The sequence below is a fragment of the Myotis daubentonii genome, chromosome 1 (genome assembly GCF_963259705.1).
Source record: "Myotis daubentonii chromosome 1, mMyoDau2.1, whole genome shotgun sequence".
Classification (NCBI taxonomy): domain Eukaryota; kingdom Metazoa; phylum Chordata; class Mammalia; order Chiroptera; family Vespertilionidae; genus Myotis; species Myotis daubentonii.
The window spans coordinates 89880119-89894999 of record NC_081840.1 but is presented as its reverse complement, the minus strand read 5'-3'; the positions used below and the strand labels follow the sequence as shown (position 1 = coordinate 89894999).

Sequence of the window (14881 nt, the reverse complement as noted above, 5' to 3'; positions counted from 1 at the left end):
CTTTGTACTCCTTATGATTGTTTCATTTATTTTATTTCCCTCTTTAGATCATTAAATATCAGTTCTGTTTATCTGAAGGTAAGACAAAGTGTCAACCAAAACATTCTTTGTTCTTCCCCTATTTCCTTTTTTTTTTTTTTTTTTTTTTTTTAATTAGCAAGCACTAAGCTTGTAACTCAAACAATAAGCAAACTTAACACTGCCCTGGTTCATACTAAACATTTCAGAAATGGTCACTAAATTTTTTCCAGAATTATACTTACTAACCCAAGTCTGCATGAAACACTAACACTGGTTCTGGTATAAAAAATAACTAATAATAAAACACTTGGTTGAAATTAGTTACATCTTCTTATATTGACCTTCTTTGTTTATCAGCATGAAAAAGTAGTACTACTGAACTGAAATGGTATGTCTTTGTATTTTATAATGTGTTGCATTTTTATTGAGTATCTTAACTCACCAAATAGTTGTTCTGTTGTGTGCCTTGCACTGTACTAGGCACCTGAAATATAAAGATGACTATTTTAATGGTGTTCAAAGGAAGCAGGAAAAGATAATACAATATGCTTGAATTTTATTATAGTAACTCTTTAAATTCTCTTTTGTAAGTTTTTTTTATATTAAATAAGTTTAAAAGGTACAGAACTATTTTTCTTGCCTAATTTATTTGAAAAAAAAAATTCTGTAATTCTCAATTGAGATTTAGTTGATGAAATTAAAGCTTCCATTTCTGTGACCATTTAACTGGGCATTATAAAAATAATTATACCTAAAATCTTAGAGCTCTTTTGATTAATATAAAAGACTTATTAGCAATGATGACTAGGTTGAGTCTTTTGAAGGAAAGATTAAAAAACCTAAGATTCACTTCAATGGAATGATACTATCTAGAATTATTCAGTTTAGCATATAGAAAGATGGCAAAAGGAAGATATTAAAAGTAAATTAATGAACAACAAAATAAAAACTAGTTAAGTTCTTACCTGAAAATGTCCTTTTTAATAATAGAGAATATCTGATAAATAGACTAGATTATTAAAATAGATATGAATAATACTTTTGTAAATCACATAGTCAAGCTATATATTTCACAACTGAAAAATATTGATAATGGGACCACACTCAGACTAAGTTTTCCCATTAAATGTAGAAAGGGTGTCGATTTTAATGTTCTAGTTGTTTACCAACTGGAGTCCTTCACATTCCTCTTCTTCATGTTCCTTTCTATTTTGCATATTATTCTGCATATTTTGCCAGATACATATATGTAATATGGGAATTAAATAGTATTCTCACTTTCTGAGGCATTATGTAAAGGATGATACAGTAACCAAGTCAAGGCTCTTTTGGCTTCATTTTTTTATTGTATTTCAGTGTTTTATTTACAATTTGTTTAACATAAAACTGACAGTTATCTAAATAGTAATGCAGATGTGAATTTTAACGTAAACCTAATGCCATGCTAAAAATTCTTTCAGTTAAATATTTTTGGGGGGTGCAGTGAAGAAGAAAACTTTATTCAGTGCAAAACAGCTCAATCGTTATACAGCATGCTGTAGAACGTTCAATTAATTTTTTTAAATTGTCTTTACCTTTAGGAACCATTAGATACAAACACTCTAAGAGGTTGTTTTTGCCTGTAAATAACTTGGTCCAGTATTACCAAATACCTTTTTATATACTTTTTGCAGACTGCGTAGTTATTAAAGATAGAAATTTTTAGCAGAGTGGCTCTCAGTTCAACACAATATAAAAATTAAATATTTACTTCTGTAGTAACAAAAGCATTGTGTTACCTGATGAATGATTGTTTTATTTTTTTTCCAGTCACCTCAAATTTTTCTGTCCTAAACCACCCCATACATATAGAATTCTCTTTAAAAGTGTAAGTCAAAGCAGGGGAGAGAAGACATGAAATAAACTACATAATGGCAGTATGGAAGTTTTTTGGTTCATTTTTACTTTTTAACATATAAAATTTGCCATATTGAGAAAATGCATTCATAATTGAAGTGAAAATTAGCTTTAAATATTCTATGCATACTTCATGTATATAAAATAATACTCATCAATACAAATGCAATAATTTGAAATTAAGTTTAAAGTAATGCCAATATGATAATCATATAAAGAATATCATCTTTCTAACCAATCCTTTAACATAATTTTATTTGGTGGAATAATGTAAAAAATACTATTTTTTAAGTTGACAAGTTGATTTAAGATGACCTAAAACCTACTTCCTATTTAACAGTAATGTACCAACTGTGATGACATTAAAATACAAAAATAAAGATTTTAAAAAATAATTTTTACTGTTATTTAAATAGATATGAAGAGCATTTTTGATATATCATAGTTGCTCCATAAATTTCATAACTGTGTTTTCTCAAAATGGACTCTGTGGCAGTAGACTAATACTTACGGGAAATTATTTTTATCCCTAAGGTCATTGAGGGGAGATATGGGAGATCAACAAAGTGTTACATCATGATAACTACAATAAAACATTATTAGATTGTTCTTGTCCCTTATTTTTAAAAAAAAAATTACAGGAAAAATCCCTTTATCTTTGTCAAGCATGTGTGTGGAAAATATCAAAAGTTTTACAGTGACCTTCTTTTTTAACTTTTTTTATATTCATGAACACCTCTCCTCTGACTCTGCAATGAAATTACTCCTCTTCTTGACCAAATTACATTGGTAGTTCAAAATCTAGATATTTTTCCCTAATAGCACATTATCTTTTCAAATCAAGTCTTATTTTAATAAAAGAAATTATGGAATGCCAACAAGAAACAGGATTTTTTTTTGCTGGAAAAGTGCAATAAATATTGTCTTAATTTCAACATTAAAAATAACACTCATTTTTTTTCAGTGTTGTCTTTTTAGTATCACCGGCCATAAATATGCTTAATGTTTATTGTGTAGTATTGAACTAATATATAATTCCACTTGGATTTATTGTTTTTCTGCAAATTAAGTATAGAAATGTTAGTACTTTAAAAATTAAAGGATTGATCGGTGTTTGACTATATATGCACATATACACATATTCATATACACACGTAAATTTACATACCAATACCTACATACAACTGTATAATAACCTTTAGAAAACATATAGGCTGCTATTTTTTTAATATGTTTTCATTGATTTCAGAGAAGAAGGGAGAGGGAGAGAGAGAGATAAGAGACATCAGTGATGAGAGAGAATCATTGATCGGCTGCCTCCTGCCTCCTGCATGCCCCACACTGGGGATCAAGCCTTCAATGGGGGCATGTGCCCTGGCGGAATCGAACTGAGTTAGGCTGCTATTTAAATAAATATTATAAAAATTAGTAATAAGATTCAAATATTTCTATGTATGCCATCAAAGTAAGAGTTAATCTAGATAAGAGTGATTATGAAAACCTAGGGTAGTGTCAAATCATCTTTCATTCTAATCTATTTTACTATTATTGCACAAAATCTGTATTGCCACATGTAGATGGGATAGCGTTATGATGATCAGATCCATCTCTTTGAACCTTTGGATAGAACGAATCATCAAAATTTATCCATTGCTTTAAGTAACCATTTAAGCTCAGTGTCCTTCTTTAAAAGTCATTTTACACTTTACTCTGAAGTAACCTGGAAGAATATATTTTAGGAACTCAGAAGATTTTATATATATTTTTATATATATAATCTTTAAAATAATATTTGTAAATGCCAACAGGAAAATCAGTTTCCTTCAACATATAGCATAACCCATAAATTTGTTTACTGTTTTTAAAAATAGATTCCTAATCATATCACTAGGTTAACCTAAAATTATTCACCATTAACCTTTTGCTTTTTTTGGTTTTGTTTTGTTTTTAATATATTTTATTGATTTTTTTACAGAGTAGAAGGGAGAGGGATAGAGAGTTAGAAACATCGATGAGAGAGAAACATCGATCAGCTGCCTCCTGCACACTCTTACTGGGGATGTGCCCGCAACCAAGGTACATGCCCTTGACCGGAATCGAACCTGGGACCCTTGAGTCCGCAGGCTGACACTCTATCCACTGAGCCAAACCGGTTAGAGCCCATTAATTAACCTTTTGTGACAATAATTACTATGTTCAATTTCCATATAAAACATTCAGAGTAAAATTTTTGTAATGATAATAGTAAAATAATAATTGAATAATCACTGTGTTAAGTACTACTATACATGCATTCTCTCATTTAATCTTTATGGCAAGTCTATGCGGTGTTTTTTTTTAAAAAATATGCTTACCAAATAAAAAATTGCTTATCCAGAGTCAGCTGGTACTTGTAAAAGCCAGACTCTGACTTCAGAATCCATGATCTCAACTATTATAATTACCCATTTTATCTAAATATTTTCAACCCCTTCTTGCTGTTGAAAGAGAGAGGAAAGAGAGAAAATGCCCAATCACGTGTCATATTTACAAATTAGAAATTATAAAAGATTTTTATTTTTAAGGCTCTACTTTACCACTCATTGAAAAATCTTCTTCTTTTTTTTTAAAAATAGTTTTAAGGTTGCCATGGAGAAGTATGGGCTTTAGAATCCGACTGATCTGGGTTAAATCCTAGTTCTGTTGTTTATTATCTGCATGATCTCAAATAAATTAATGTATCTTAAACCCAGTTTTCCCATTTGTAAGGAGATAAAATATGACAAGCTTAGATATGTTCTAAGTTGCAATAATGGTAATTCTTGAATATCTTAAAATGAAACCACTTTGCCTATATTTCTGTGCCATTTTATTTTAAATATGTTATTTACTTTATAACATTCAGTGGTGAATCCATGCTAATCTTAATCACTTATCACCTCCTGTAACAATATTAAAGCAGTAAGATTATTTAGGTAATCTGCATCCTTTAATATAAGCTTATATATTACTAGAGGCTCGTTGCAGGAAGATTCCTGCAAGAATAGGGCTTCCTCGGGCCGATCGTGCTGCCAAGCCCCACTGCCCAGGGCCACACATGGGGGTCCCAGCTGGTGGCAGGGCTTAGGCAGCACACGGGGTCTCGGCTGGCGGCGGGGCTTAGGCAGCACACTGGGGTCCTGGCTGGTGGTGGGGCTTAGGCGGTGCAATCGCATCGCCTAAGCCCTGCCACCCAGGGCCACACATGGGGGCATGGATTGTGGCTCACGCTGGCCCACCCTGCCTGTAGTATGCAAATTAGCGCCGCCTTTGTTAGCGGTCAATTTGCATATCACTCTGATTGGCTGGTGTACCTAGCAAAGGTACGGTCAATTAGCATCTTTGTCTTTTATTAGATAGGATAGGAATATTAGCATAAGAGTAGATAAATTAATTTCCCCAAAACTAAACTTTTTGGTATGCTGTGTTCTCCACATTTCAACAATTTTATAAGTGGTCATTTTCTTCAAAAATATTTCTAATTTCTATTCCTTCTTTTCTAATCCTCATCTGTTCTGATTCAAAGGATGTTAATTGTCACTCGTATGTGTTTAGTAATCTTATTATAGGGCTACACTTACTGGGTACCTGCTCTGTGCCAGGATCTTTGTATATGTTGTCATTTATCCCTCACAACTTTGCAAAATAACTAGTGTTGTCTCCATTTTACAAATAAAAAACTGTCGGTGTCAGTTTGCCCAAGATCCAAAGCTAATAACATGACAAATTTGGCATTTAATGATACCTGTCTAACCCATGCCCATGCTTTCTAACAGATCACATTGCCTCTTAGTTTAGTATTAATTGGAATTGCTTTCAAAGTCACAATATTTTTAAAGCCTATATCTACCCTATAACTTTAGCAGCTTAAACTGGTCATGCCTGTCAGCCACAATAAATTATTCATTAAGTTCCCATATATGATCTGTATAGATCCCCACAGTCATATTCATCATGTTACATGTATTTGTAATAATAGTTTATTGTAATCTGTGCACAATATATGAGTCAATTTATTATACCTTTAAGATATAGACACAGTCTGTGTGAGCACTGTACCAGTGTTAGTAACAGATGCAGTATGCATAAATATAGGAGTCCATAGATACTTTGTAAACTTTATACTTGAGGATATATTAATAATAGAAATAAATTAACATTCTTTATAACTCAGGTGATATAAATCAGTACTTAGGCAGAATAGGATGTGAAATGAAGTGTAGGTATCACTGTATTCTTTACATCTAAAATTGAGATCTAGCCCTAGCTAGGGAGCTCAATTGATTAAAACATCGCCCCAAAATGCCAGTTGCAGGTTCATTCCCTGGTTAGGGAATATACAAAATTCAACCAATGAATGCATAAGTAAGTGGAACAACAAATTGGTTTCTCTCTCTCTCTCTCTCTCTCTCTCTCTCTCTCTCTCTCTCTCTCTCTCTCCCCCCCCCCCCTTCAATCAATAAATAAAAATGTTTCTAATATAAATAAATAAAGTTGAGATCTGTCTACTCTAAATTATTTATAGAGTTTGGGAATGCTGAGTATATACCATAATTGTTTGCTAAAATGTGAAGAGGTACTCGTAGCTATATTCTACACACACTAAGAAGCCTGATTTGACTCAGTTTACTAAAGGGGGGATTTCGTGCTGCAGGCTGTGAGGGAGACATGGGAATTCCTGTTTTTGAGTAAAGCATTATTTGAATTTGGCATACTCTAAAGCAGTGGTTCTCAACCTTCTGGCCCTTTAAAGACAGTTCCTCATGTTGGGACCCAACCATAAAGTTATTTTCGTTGCTACTTCATAACTGTAATGTTGCTACTGTTATGAATCGTAATGTAAATATCTGATATGCAGGATGGTCTTAGGCGACCCCTATGAAAGGGTCGTTCGACCGCCAAAGGGGTCATGACCCACAGGTTGAGAACCGCTGCTCTAAAGCAATGTTCTCCAATAAAACTTTCTATGATGATGAAAATGTTCTGAATGCACTGTCCAGTATGCTTACCACTAACCACATGTGGCTGCTGAACACTTAAAATGTGGCAAGTGCACTGAGAAGCCAATTTTTTATATTTAATTTTAACGTAATTAATGTGGCAGCTATGGCTAACATGTGGGGCAGTAAGTATAGCTCTAAAGATTCTATGACTGAGTGATCAGGATAACATACCCAGTACAGTGAACACTTTGAAAGATAGATGTTTATAGCATCTCTCATAGACAATTTTTTTCTTTTCTTTTTTCCTATTTGAACTTGTTGTGTTAGTTGGTAAGTATAACATTTGAAATTACAAAGCATTCATTGTGATACATCATCACTCTAACACATTGCATGACCAATTATATTTCATATTAAAAACCTGATTACTCTCTTCTCTGCTCCTTGGTTAACACCTGTAAAATTCTGCAGTGTCTCTCATATCTGTTATCTATCTTCTCTTTTGTTTTCTCACTTCTGCTCGCTACTCCATTTCTTCATTTACAACAAAGAAAGAAATGCAGTGATAGTTCTCTTCCTCCCAAAACCTCCGCTAGAAAACATTGGCCATCTCAAGGTAAATAGCCATGGGAAAGCCTGTCATGATTGGCGGGAATAATATGCATTACCAGAAAAGCATGAGCCACTGCTCTTCACCTTCCTTCTGCCGTCCATCTGCAGTGCTTTCCTAAAAAGGGCCATGGGTTCATATTCTTCCTGAGGTTTTCCAGTAGGGATCCAGGATCAACCAGTTGAGATCTTCAGGATGAGTAAAGGTGAACAGAAATATATATATTCCTTTTCCTTGTATTTTGAAGGCCAAACTCATTGCAGTTAGAAAAAAAAAAATAATGTTGAAGAAGTTGCTTTGAAAAGCAGGGCAGTTGACCTGGATTATGAGTAATAAAATATTTTTCTTCAACAATGTATGTTTGTTCATAAGTATAATGAGAACATTTGGCCTTTAAAACATTTTGAAGTGTCCTTCCAAGACACATTCTTAATAACAGGGATACATCTCAGTAGGACCGGTATCCCTATTGAATGGTCTTGTGTTTCCTTATAAATACTCATAATTTCAATTTAGGCACAAATGTTTTATTATATGGAAGTTCTAGTATGATTATATCCAAGCTTCAAGTGTCAGTGAGGTGCTACTTGGGCTAACAAATATGCCAAAGCTTTCCCTACAGAGTAAAGAGTTGTGTAAATTTAAGCCTGCAACCTATATGGTGTGTGTCTGTCTGTTTGTGACACATATAAAGAAAATTTCCATGTACACAGAGCCCAGAAAATCTGGATTAAAGTGCTTTAAAATATATAGAATTTTTTAAATTTTTTTATTCTTTCTGTTTGCTGATTTCCTTTGTTTTTTTTTAAGGGCTTTTATTTTTTTTTTTTTTAAATATATTTTTATTGATTTCAGAGAGGGAGAGAAAGACAGAAACATCAGTGATGAGAGAGAACCACTGATCGGCTGCCTCCTGCACTCCCCACACTGGCTAGGTATCAATCCTGGTTCATAGGTCAATGCTCAACCACTGAGCCACACCGGCCAGGCAAGGGCTTTTATTTTAAATATAATTTCTTATTTATTCAGAAAATATTTGAGAGCCTATAATGTGCAAAGTTCTGTAGAGTTGCTGTATATTAAAGAATTAATTCATGGAAATAAAGTACAGAGGTGAAGAACTACTTTATAAATGACACAAATAATTTTCTAATTTGAACTTAACTTTGCTTTTAAATTTTTATATCTTCTAATTCTACTGGTTGCCTATTTCCTATGACTGGATAATATAATTGCAAAAGTTTAAGTTAAGGAAAAGAAAGTATTGTTTATCTCTTCTAAATTGAGACATTTTGGGGGTTGGTTTATCTTTTTAACTGACTTTCAAATGTGAATTCTTGTCCTCTTCCTCCTTCTTGGAAGTATATTTTAATACCTAGATGTATAGTGGTCTCATCGTGCTGAATTCCTTTTGAAACTGATTGCTTTGTTGTTTCCAAGTTTAGGCAGTGAAGGCCCTTTTCTTGGTTATACCCTATGCCCTAGAGATGGGGATTGGTCCTTCTTACCTGCTTCTTAAGCCCGCCTGCATGCTAATAGTGCTTTGGATCCCTGTCCTTTCTGGCCCAAAGATTTTGCTTCCCATTGCTTTTTCTGGGGAGCTCTCTGCTTGATTCTGGCTCTGGAAATAAGGATTGGCGCTTTCTTGCTAATATGATGGCATGAGCCACCAGATCATTGGGTTTTAAATAAAATATTAGTTAACTGTTATAACAAGCAAGTTTGGGGCTTGTTCTTTCCTCTCAAAAGACCTCATTCAAGGTTGGGATCCATTGCTACAGATTAGTAGCGACAGGTTGTTTTATATGGGATTAGAGGCTGGATAGCCTGACCTGTACTAATGCTTTTGCTTTTCCCACAGGCTCCTACCCAGAGGTTCTACCCAGTGAAACTCCCACAGCAACGCAGGTAGATGGGGCCGACCTGGCCTCTCCAATGTCTCCTCGAACTAGCAAAAGCCGTATGTCCATGAAGCTGCGTCGATCCTCTGGCTCAGCCAATAAATCCTAAGGAGACAGCAGCCCAAGCAGAGATCAGCAGTAGCCACCTTAGCATGAGCATAGTGTTAACCCTTTCGGGCTCTTATGTCTGCCATAGCATGCATGTTCCTTCCTGAACATTTTTTGTAAAAAGAACACTGGATTTAAATAATTTGTAACTTAATATTTTAAATTTGAGTTGTTTATTCACTTGGTTTTTCCCCCCACACTCCAAACTGCCTTGGGGGAGAGGGGCATTCAATATCCCTTCACCTTTCTAGATAATTATGTCTAAGAAGTTTTACTTTTAATTTCATGATTACCTTTGAACCAAAATAGAATGGTTCTCGTTATTTTATTTATCATGCCCCATTGCAACTTTATGGGCTCAGTAAATATATAAATTTTTAAATTTAAGCATTTGTAAAGTTATAGCAAAAGTTGCAAATCTGTTAATACACAGGATGTGTATGGATTATTTATGTTATGAAAATAAAACATTAAAATAAATGGTCTTTTAGCATCGCAAATTCTAACTGAAATAATTTTAGCAGTAACTTTTTCTTCCCAAAGCAATGCCTCATTTCTTGGCTGTGTGGTGACGCCGTGGCATATCTAGTAACCAGAAAAATCACTGTGCTAACTTTGATTTAAGTTTAGCTTCAATATTTTTCTAATGTTTTGCTTTTTAAATGGTATCACTGTTAAATGCCTTTTTTTTTTTTTTTTTTTTTGAGATTGTGGCCCTTTATTATTGGCTAGTGGATCCTGGTGTACCAACGTTCTTTCTTAAATACCATAAAGGAGATTTGGGAAGAAAAAAGAAAAGAAGGAAAAAACTTTTCTGATATAAATGTGTTAATTAAATTATGTGTATTTTTTTTAAAAAAAAGGAACATGACCCAGGAGTCCAAATTAAATCTAATATTGTTAATACTGAACTTGCAGGTGCAGTTGGTATACATTCCACTCTCCAGAGGTATTTTCCTACAGTAGATAAGCTGCTCACATTTTGCTCATATTTTGTTTTAAACTGGCATCTCCTAAGGAAATGTAGCATGGCATCGGTACTAACTGCATGTGTAAATACATCATACAGCAAACTATAAAATATAAATTATGTATCATCTTTCATGTAGTACCTACAAATTTGTAACAGTGAAAAAAATATATAGTATTTAGTAATACAATAAAAATATTATCACTTATGTCCATTAGTGTTTTTGTCTTTTATGTATTTTCAGATTTAATAATCAGGGCTATATAATTAATGGAGAGGTGTGAAGCATAAATCTAGATTATCATGAAAAATGGGCTTGAATTTTCAGGATACACCCCTAACTTATTTCACAGGAATCCTACCACAATCATTAAAAATGCAGGAAATGTTATGCCTTCATAAGGTCTGGCTAGAAACTTCACCCAGTGCACTTGGTTAAAACATCATTTTATCTCAGCCTCATGTTTCTTTGGTTTCTTCAATTTACTTGCTTATAGTGTACATTCAGGAACAAAACTTTTATAGTTTCTAAAATCTGTGTACTTTTTTATTTTTTTATAAATAAAAAATTCCTATGAAATAATGTATAAAATAAACTAAAATTCCTACAAAAGACAATAAACATGTCCCTCGGAACAAGATTAAACAATACAGTTTCCCACAACCTAGGTAAAGAATTACAAAGAGGAAAAATCAAAGTAACAGCTTACACGTTTCTACAGTGCTTTCAAAATTTTTTTAATGAACAGCTAATGGTTTCATGATATGTAACAAAATGGAGTGAAAATGCCAACTTGAAATAGCAGTTAATTAGCACAATTAACATGATTGTTTTCATCTTAAGATAACCACTAGATTTTTTTAAAATTTTTTAATATTTTTCTGTTGATATTTTGGGGTGGTAAAGTGTCTTTAAAGAATAGTGCATATTCTTTGCCTTTTGGAGCTCTATCTGTACAGCCATACTTTAAAGGAAATTTTTCCATTGCATTTCCTCACCATCACATTCATTTACAAAATATAATTTCTCCTGGCTGTAATCTAAGTGGGTCACTAAAATTATAAAGTAGGATACCAGCTTTAGGGAGATGTAGCTTTGAAAAATAGGCTGTGTTTAAGGGAATTCTTAAGACAAACACAGAACACGACAAAGCACCAGCTATGGACATTTATTTGGTGGTGAGCATCTTATAAACACAGGCAGTCTGTCAAGCGATACTCAGCTAGTGTCCTACACTCTGGCTCTTAGGACATGGGTACAGAATGTGCACCGGATATGGTTTACATAAAAAAGAAAATACTGGATATTATGACTTGCCATTCAGCTCCATTGTGGATTATAGGTATTAACATCTTCCTTAAACTGAACATAGTTTAATTTATAATACACAGTACAAGATTTACAACGGAAGTATCAAACAATTTGAATGAAACCCTACTAAAACAGTTCAACTTCAGGAAATGAGTTCTATATTCCCAAAAAGCTATTTTTTTTTCCGGTTTAAAGTATCTCTTCCTGCCTACTACACACAAAATAGCTAAAGGTGAGAATCTTGGGGATATGTCAGCTGCTTCCGTTCAAGTAGCTCACTCCCCACCTCCAAACACTAACTTAAAAGTAGACTAATACTGAGAAAAGGAAAGCTTATAGGGAGATCCCCACATCCCCCAAAGCAAAAATATCCTATTTCCTACCTACAGACACAGGTCTTGAATCTCCCCCCACCCCAAAAGTTTGGCACCAGTCACAACTTTTAATTCACAGAATATACAATGCAAGATATCTGACCCTATTGAAACAGAAACTAAATAGGTGCCTGCGATGACAACAGGAAAAAAAAAATGACTGTGGACATTGAGACATGCACGCATTCACTGCGACTTTCCATAGGAATTACAAGTCATATGGGATTCATTAGGACCTTCAGAGTTTGGGAGGCGAGGGGGATCCTATTTTCATGGGGAAAGAGAAGGATTTAAAGCTGGCAGTCCTTGGCCTCGAATGTTTATAACCATCCATATACATAACCTGCTCTGGAAAGGGATTTTACATTTTGCTGTCCGCGCCTATGTCAGAACATCGACTACTGAGACTTAGGAGAGAACATACAGGAAGGACATGAGGTAAACTTGCAAGTTGAAGAGAGCCCTACAGAAATTCCCATGATCTGTTTCCTCAGGGGCCAACCTCGCAAACTCTGGGGTCTCTGGGCCCTCAACAGCCTGGCCGCAATGGCATCTGCAGCAGCAGCACCTGCCGACTCTCGGAGGGGTGGCACTTATTGATGTGCCGAGTCAGCCCCGGGGAGCTAAAGAAAGTGGACGGGCAGTGCTTGCACGAGAAAATCTGCTGAGCACTCCCGTCGGATGCCCCTCCTGGGCTCGGGGCTTCCGGGGCTGCCCCAGCCAAAGCTGGCAGGAGCAGCTCCTCCCGGACAGCGTGCCACAGCCGGTGCTTGTCCCTGATGTCTGCGGACGGGAAGTGCGCCCCGCACAGTGGGCAACTGAAGGCCAGTGGGACCCCGCGTTCGGAGCCAAAGCCTGGGGCAAGCGCGCGGGCCGAACCCGCCTCGTGAGTGCCCAGATGCTTGCGCAGATAGGCTTGGCGACGGAACTTTTTGTGGCAATAGGGGCACACGAAGATCTCGGGTCCCCCGGCACCACTGGCACTGCCCGGCCCAGGCAGTCGACGCCCCAGTACCCCTTCCGTGTAGGGGACCCGAGGCAGCGGTGCCTCGAGGTGGGACAACACCTGGAGGCCCTGGGATGGGGCGCCCTCTGGGCGCGGCTCCACCCCGGAGCTGTCCCTGGCCTGCAGGTGCTGATTTTCCGTCTGCTCTGCCCGGCTGTTCTCCTTCCCCTCCGCCAGAAAAGAAGCAACAGTCCCGGAATCCGGGGAGGTCGAAGGAGGAAGCTTCGCGTCAATCGAGGAGACTGCGGCGGCGTTTGTCACTGCGGGACGCGGCTTGTGCCAGCGGCGATGGGAGGCGAGGTTCGCCGGGCAGCTGAAGACCTTATCGCACTCGGGGCAGCGGTACTCAACGCGAACGATGCGGGAGCAGCGGTGCTGCGCCAACGCGAAGGGGTCCGCGTACTGTTCCTTGCACAGCTGGCAGATGAACTCCCCCAGCGGCGTGCGGCTGCCCCCCAGACCCCGGGACGGGGCTCCGGGCTCCTCCTCCTTGATCTTCAGGCCTAGGACCGGCGATGTGGTCACTTCATCAGCGAAGCTCAACTTCCTCATGGCCTTTGGCTTCTTGACTCCTGCGGCCGCAGGCCCAGACACGCAGCCCGGAGGCGCCTTGGCGCGGCGTTCGCCGGTGGCGGGACGCTTCAGGCTGTGCAGGGTGGCCGAGAGCGGCGCGGGGTCCGGATGGAGCGCGGGCTCTGGGAACGGTGCCCGGAGCGGCAGCTGGAACTGCTCCCCCGAGGTCGGTGCGGCTGCCGGTGCCAGTGAGCAGGAGAAAGCGGCCACGGCAGCGGCGCCCCCGGGGAAGGACTCGGCGGAGGCCGGCGAGCGGAGGCAGCGCTCCAGAAACGCCCGGCGCAGCTCCACGCCCACCGGCTTTGCAGGGCTGGAGCTGGGCCTGGGACTCTCCCTGCCATCCGCCCTCCACTCGGCACCTTCCCGCCCACCCGCCCCCGGGCTCACCCCAGCTGCCCGACAAGGCGACCCCGACAGTTCCCGGGCCGCCGTCTCCTCCAGCCCCCTTCCGGGCTCCTGGCTAGAGGGTGCCGCCTGCTCCGCATCCGGCCGGGGGGCCCGGGAAGCCTCCTTGGCGAAGGGCGGCGCCCCCTGGGGCTCCGGTAGGGGGAAGACCCGGTGGGCTAGGCGCACTCGGTACGCGCCGCCTGTCCGTTTAGTTCGCTTCACCAGGAAGCCCCTCGGCATGGTGGAGTCGGGAGCGCTCGGGGGCAGGGAGTGACGGGGGTGCTACGGGGCTGGGCGGGCGAGCACCGCGGCGGCCCGAAGAGCTTCGTTGCGGCGGTCATGCCTGCTCAGCCTTTATAGCTGAGACACAGGCCCGGGCACCGCCGGCGCCTCGGGGCTGCGCTGGCCAATCAGGAGTGGGAGCGGGCTCCGGGGCGGGGTTTTCGCGGAGCCGGGCTCTCGGGGTCCACCCGCGGGCGGCGAGCGCGCCCCTGCCCGCCTCCCCGGGACCTGCGCGTCTTCCGGCCCCAGCAGTCGGCCTAGGGGCTGCCCGAGGCTCCCCGCCCCCCACCCCGCCGCCGCCCCACCGGAGAGCGAGAAGATGGAAGAAGGTGTCCCGGAGTGTGAGGAAGCTCCGCGCTCCCCACTGCAGCCGCCTCCGGGGACTGCACGGGGAGCCCTGCTGGGGGCCACCTAACGGCGCCCTCCCGCCCGTGGCTCCCTCCCGTGCGCCGCGGCCCTGCTGCCCCAGCGCGGGACCTG

General features: G+C 39.4%; 2 protein-coding genes across 3 annotated transcripts in view; one reads left to right on the top strand and one right to left on the bottom strand.

Moving 5' to 3' along the window:
- The window catches only part of RALGAPA1 (Ral GTPase activating protein catalytic subunit alpha 1), a 275949-nt gene extending 265274 nt beyond the window's left edge, over positions 1-10675 (top strand). For both annotated transcript variants that reach the window (XM_059710675.1, XM_059710684.1), the window contains one exon: positions 9350-10675. In XM_059710675.1, coding sequence (XP_059566658.1) covers positions 9350-9498 — 149 coding nt within the window. In that variant the 3' untranslated portion in view covers positions 9499-10675. The remainder of the gene's footprint in view (positions 1-9349) is intronic.
- A 1559-nt stretch (positions 10676-12234) lies between these two features.
- Positions 12235-14359, bottom strand: INSM2 (INSM transcriptional repressor 2). Its single transcript, XM_059680857.1, has one exon. It carries the CDS (start codon positions 14357-14359, stop codon positions 12683-12685), a length of 1677 nt encoding a protein of 558 aa, XP_059536840.1. The 3' UTR covers positions 12235-12682.
- Positions 14360-14881: the final 522 nt, after the last annotated feature.

Excerpts from the sequence above, each read along its gene's own strand:
- INSM2 (XM_059680857.1), bottom strand. The coding sequence starts at position 14,359 with ATGCCGAGGGGCTTCCTGGTGAAGCGAACTAAACGGACAGGCGGCGCG.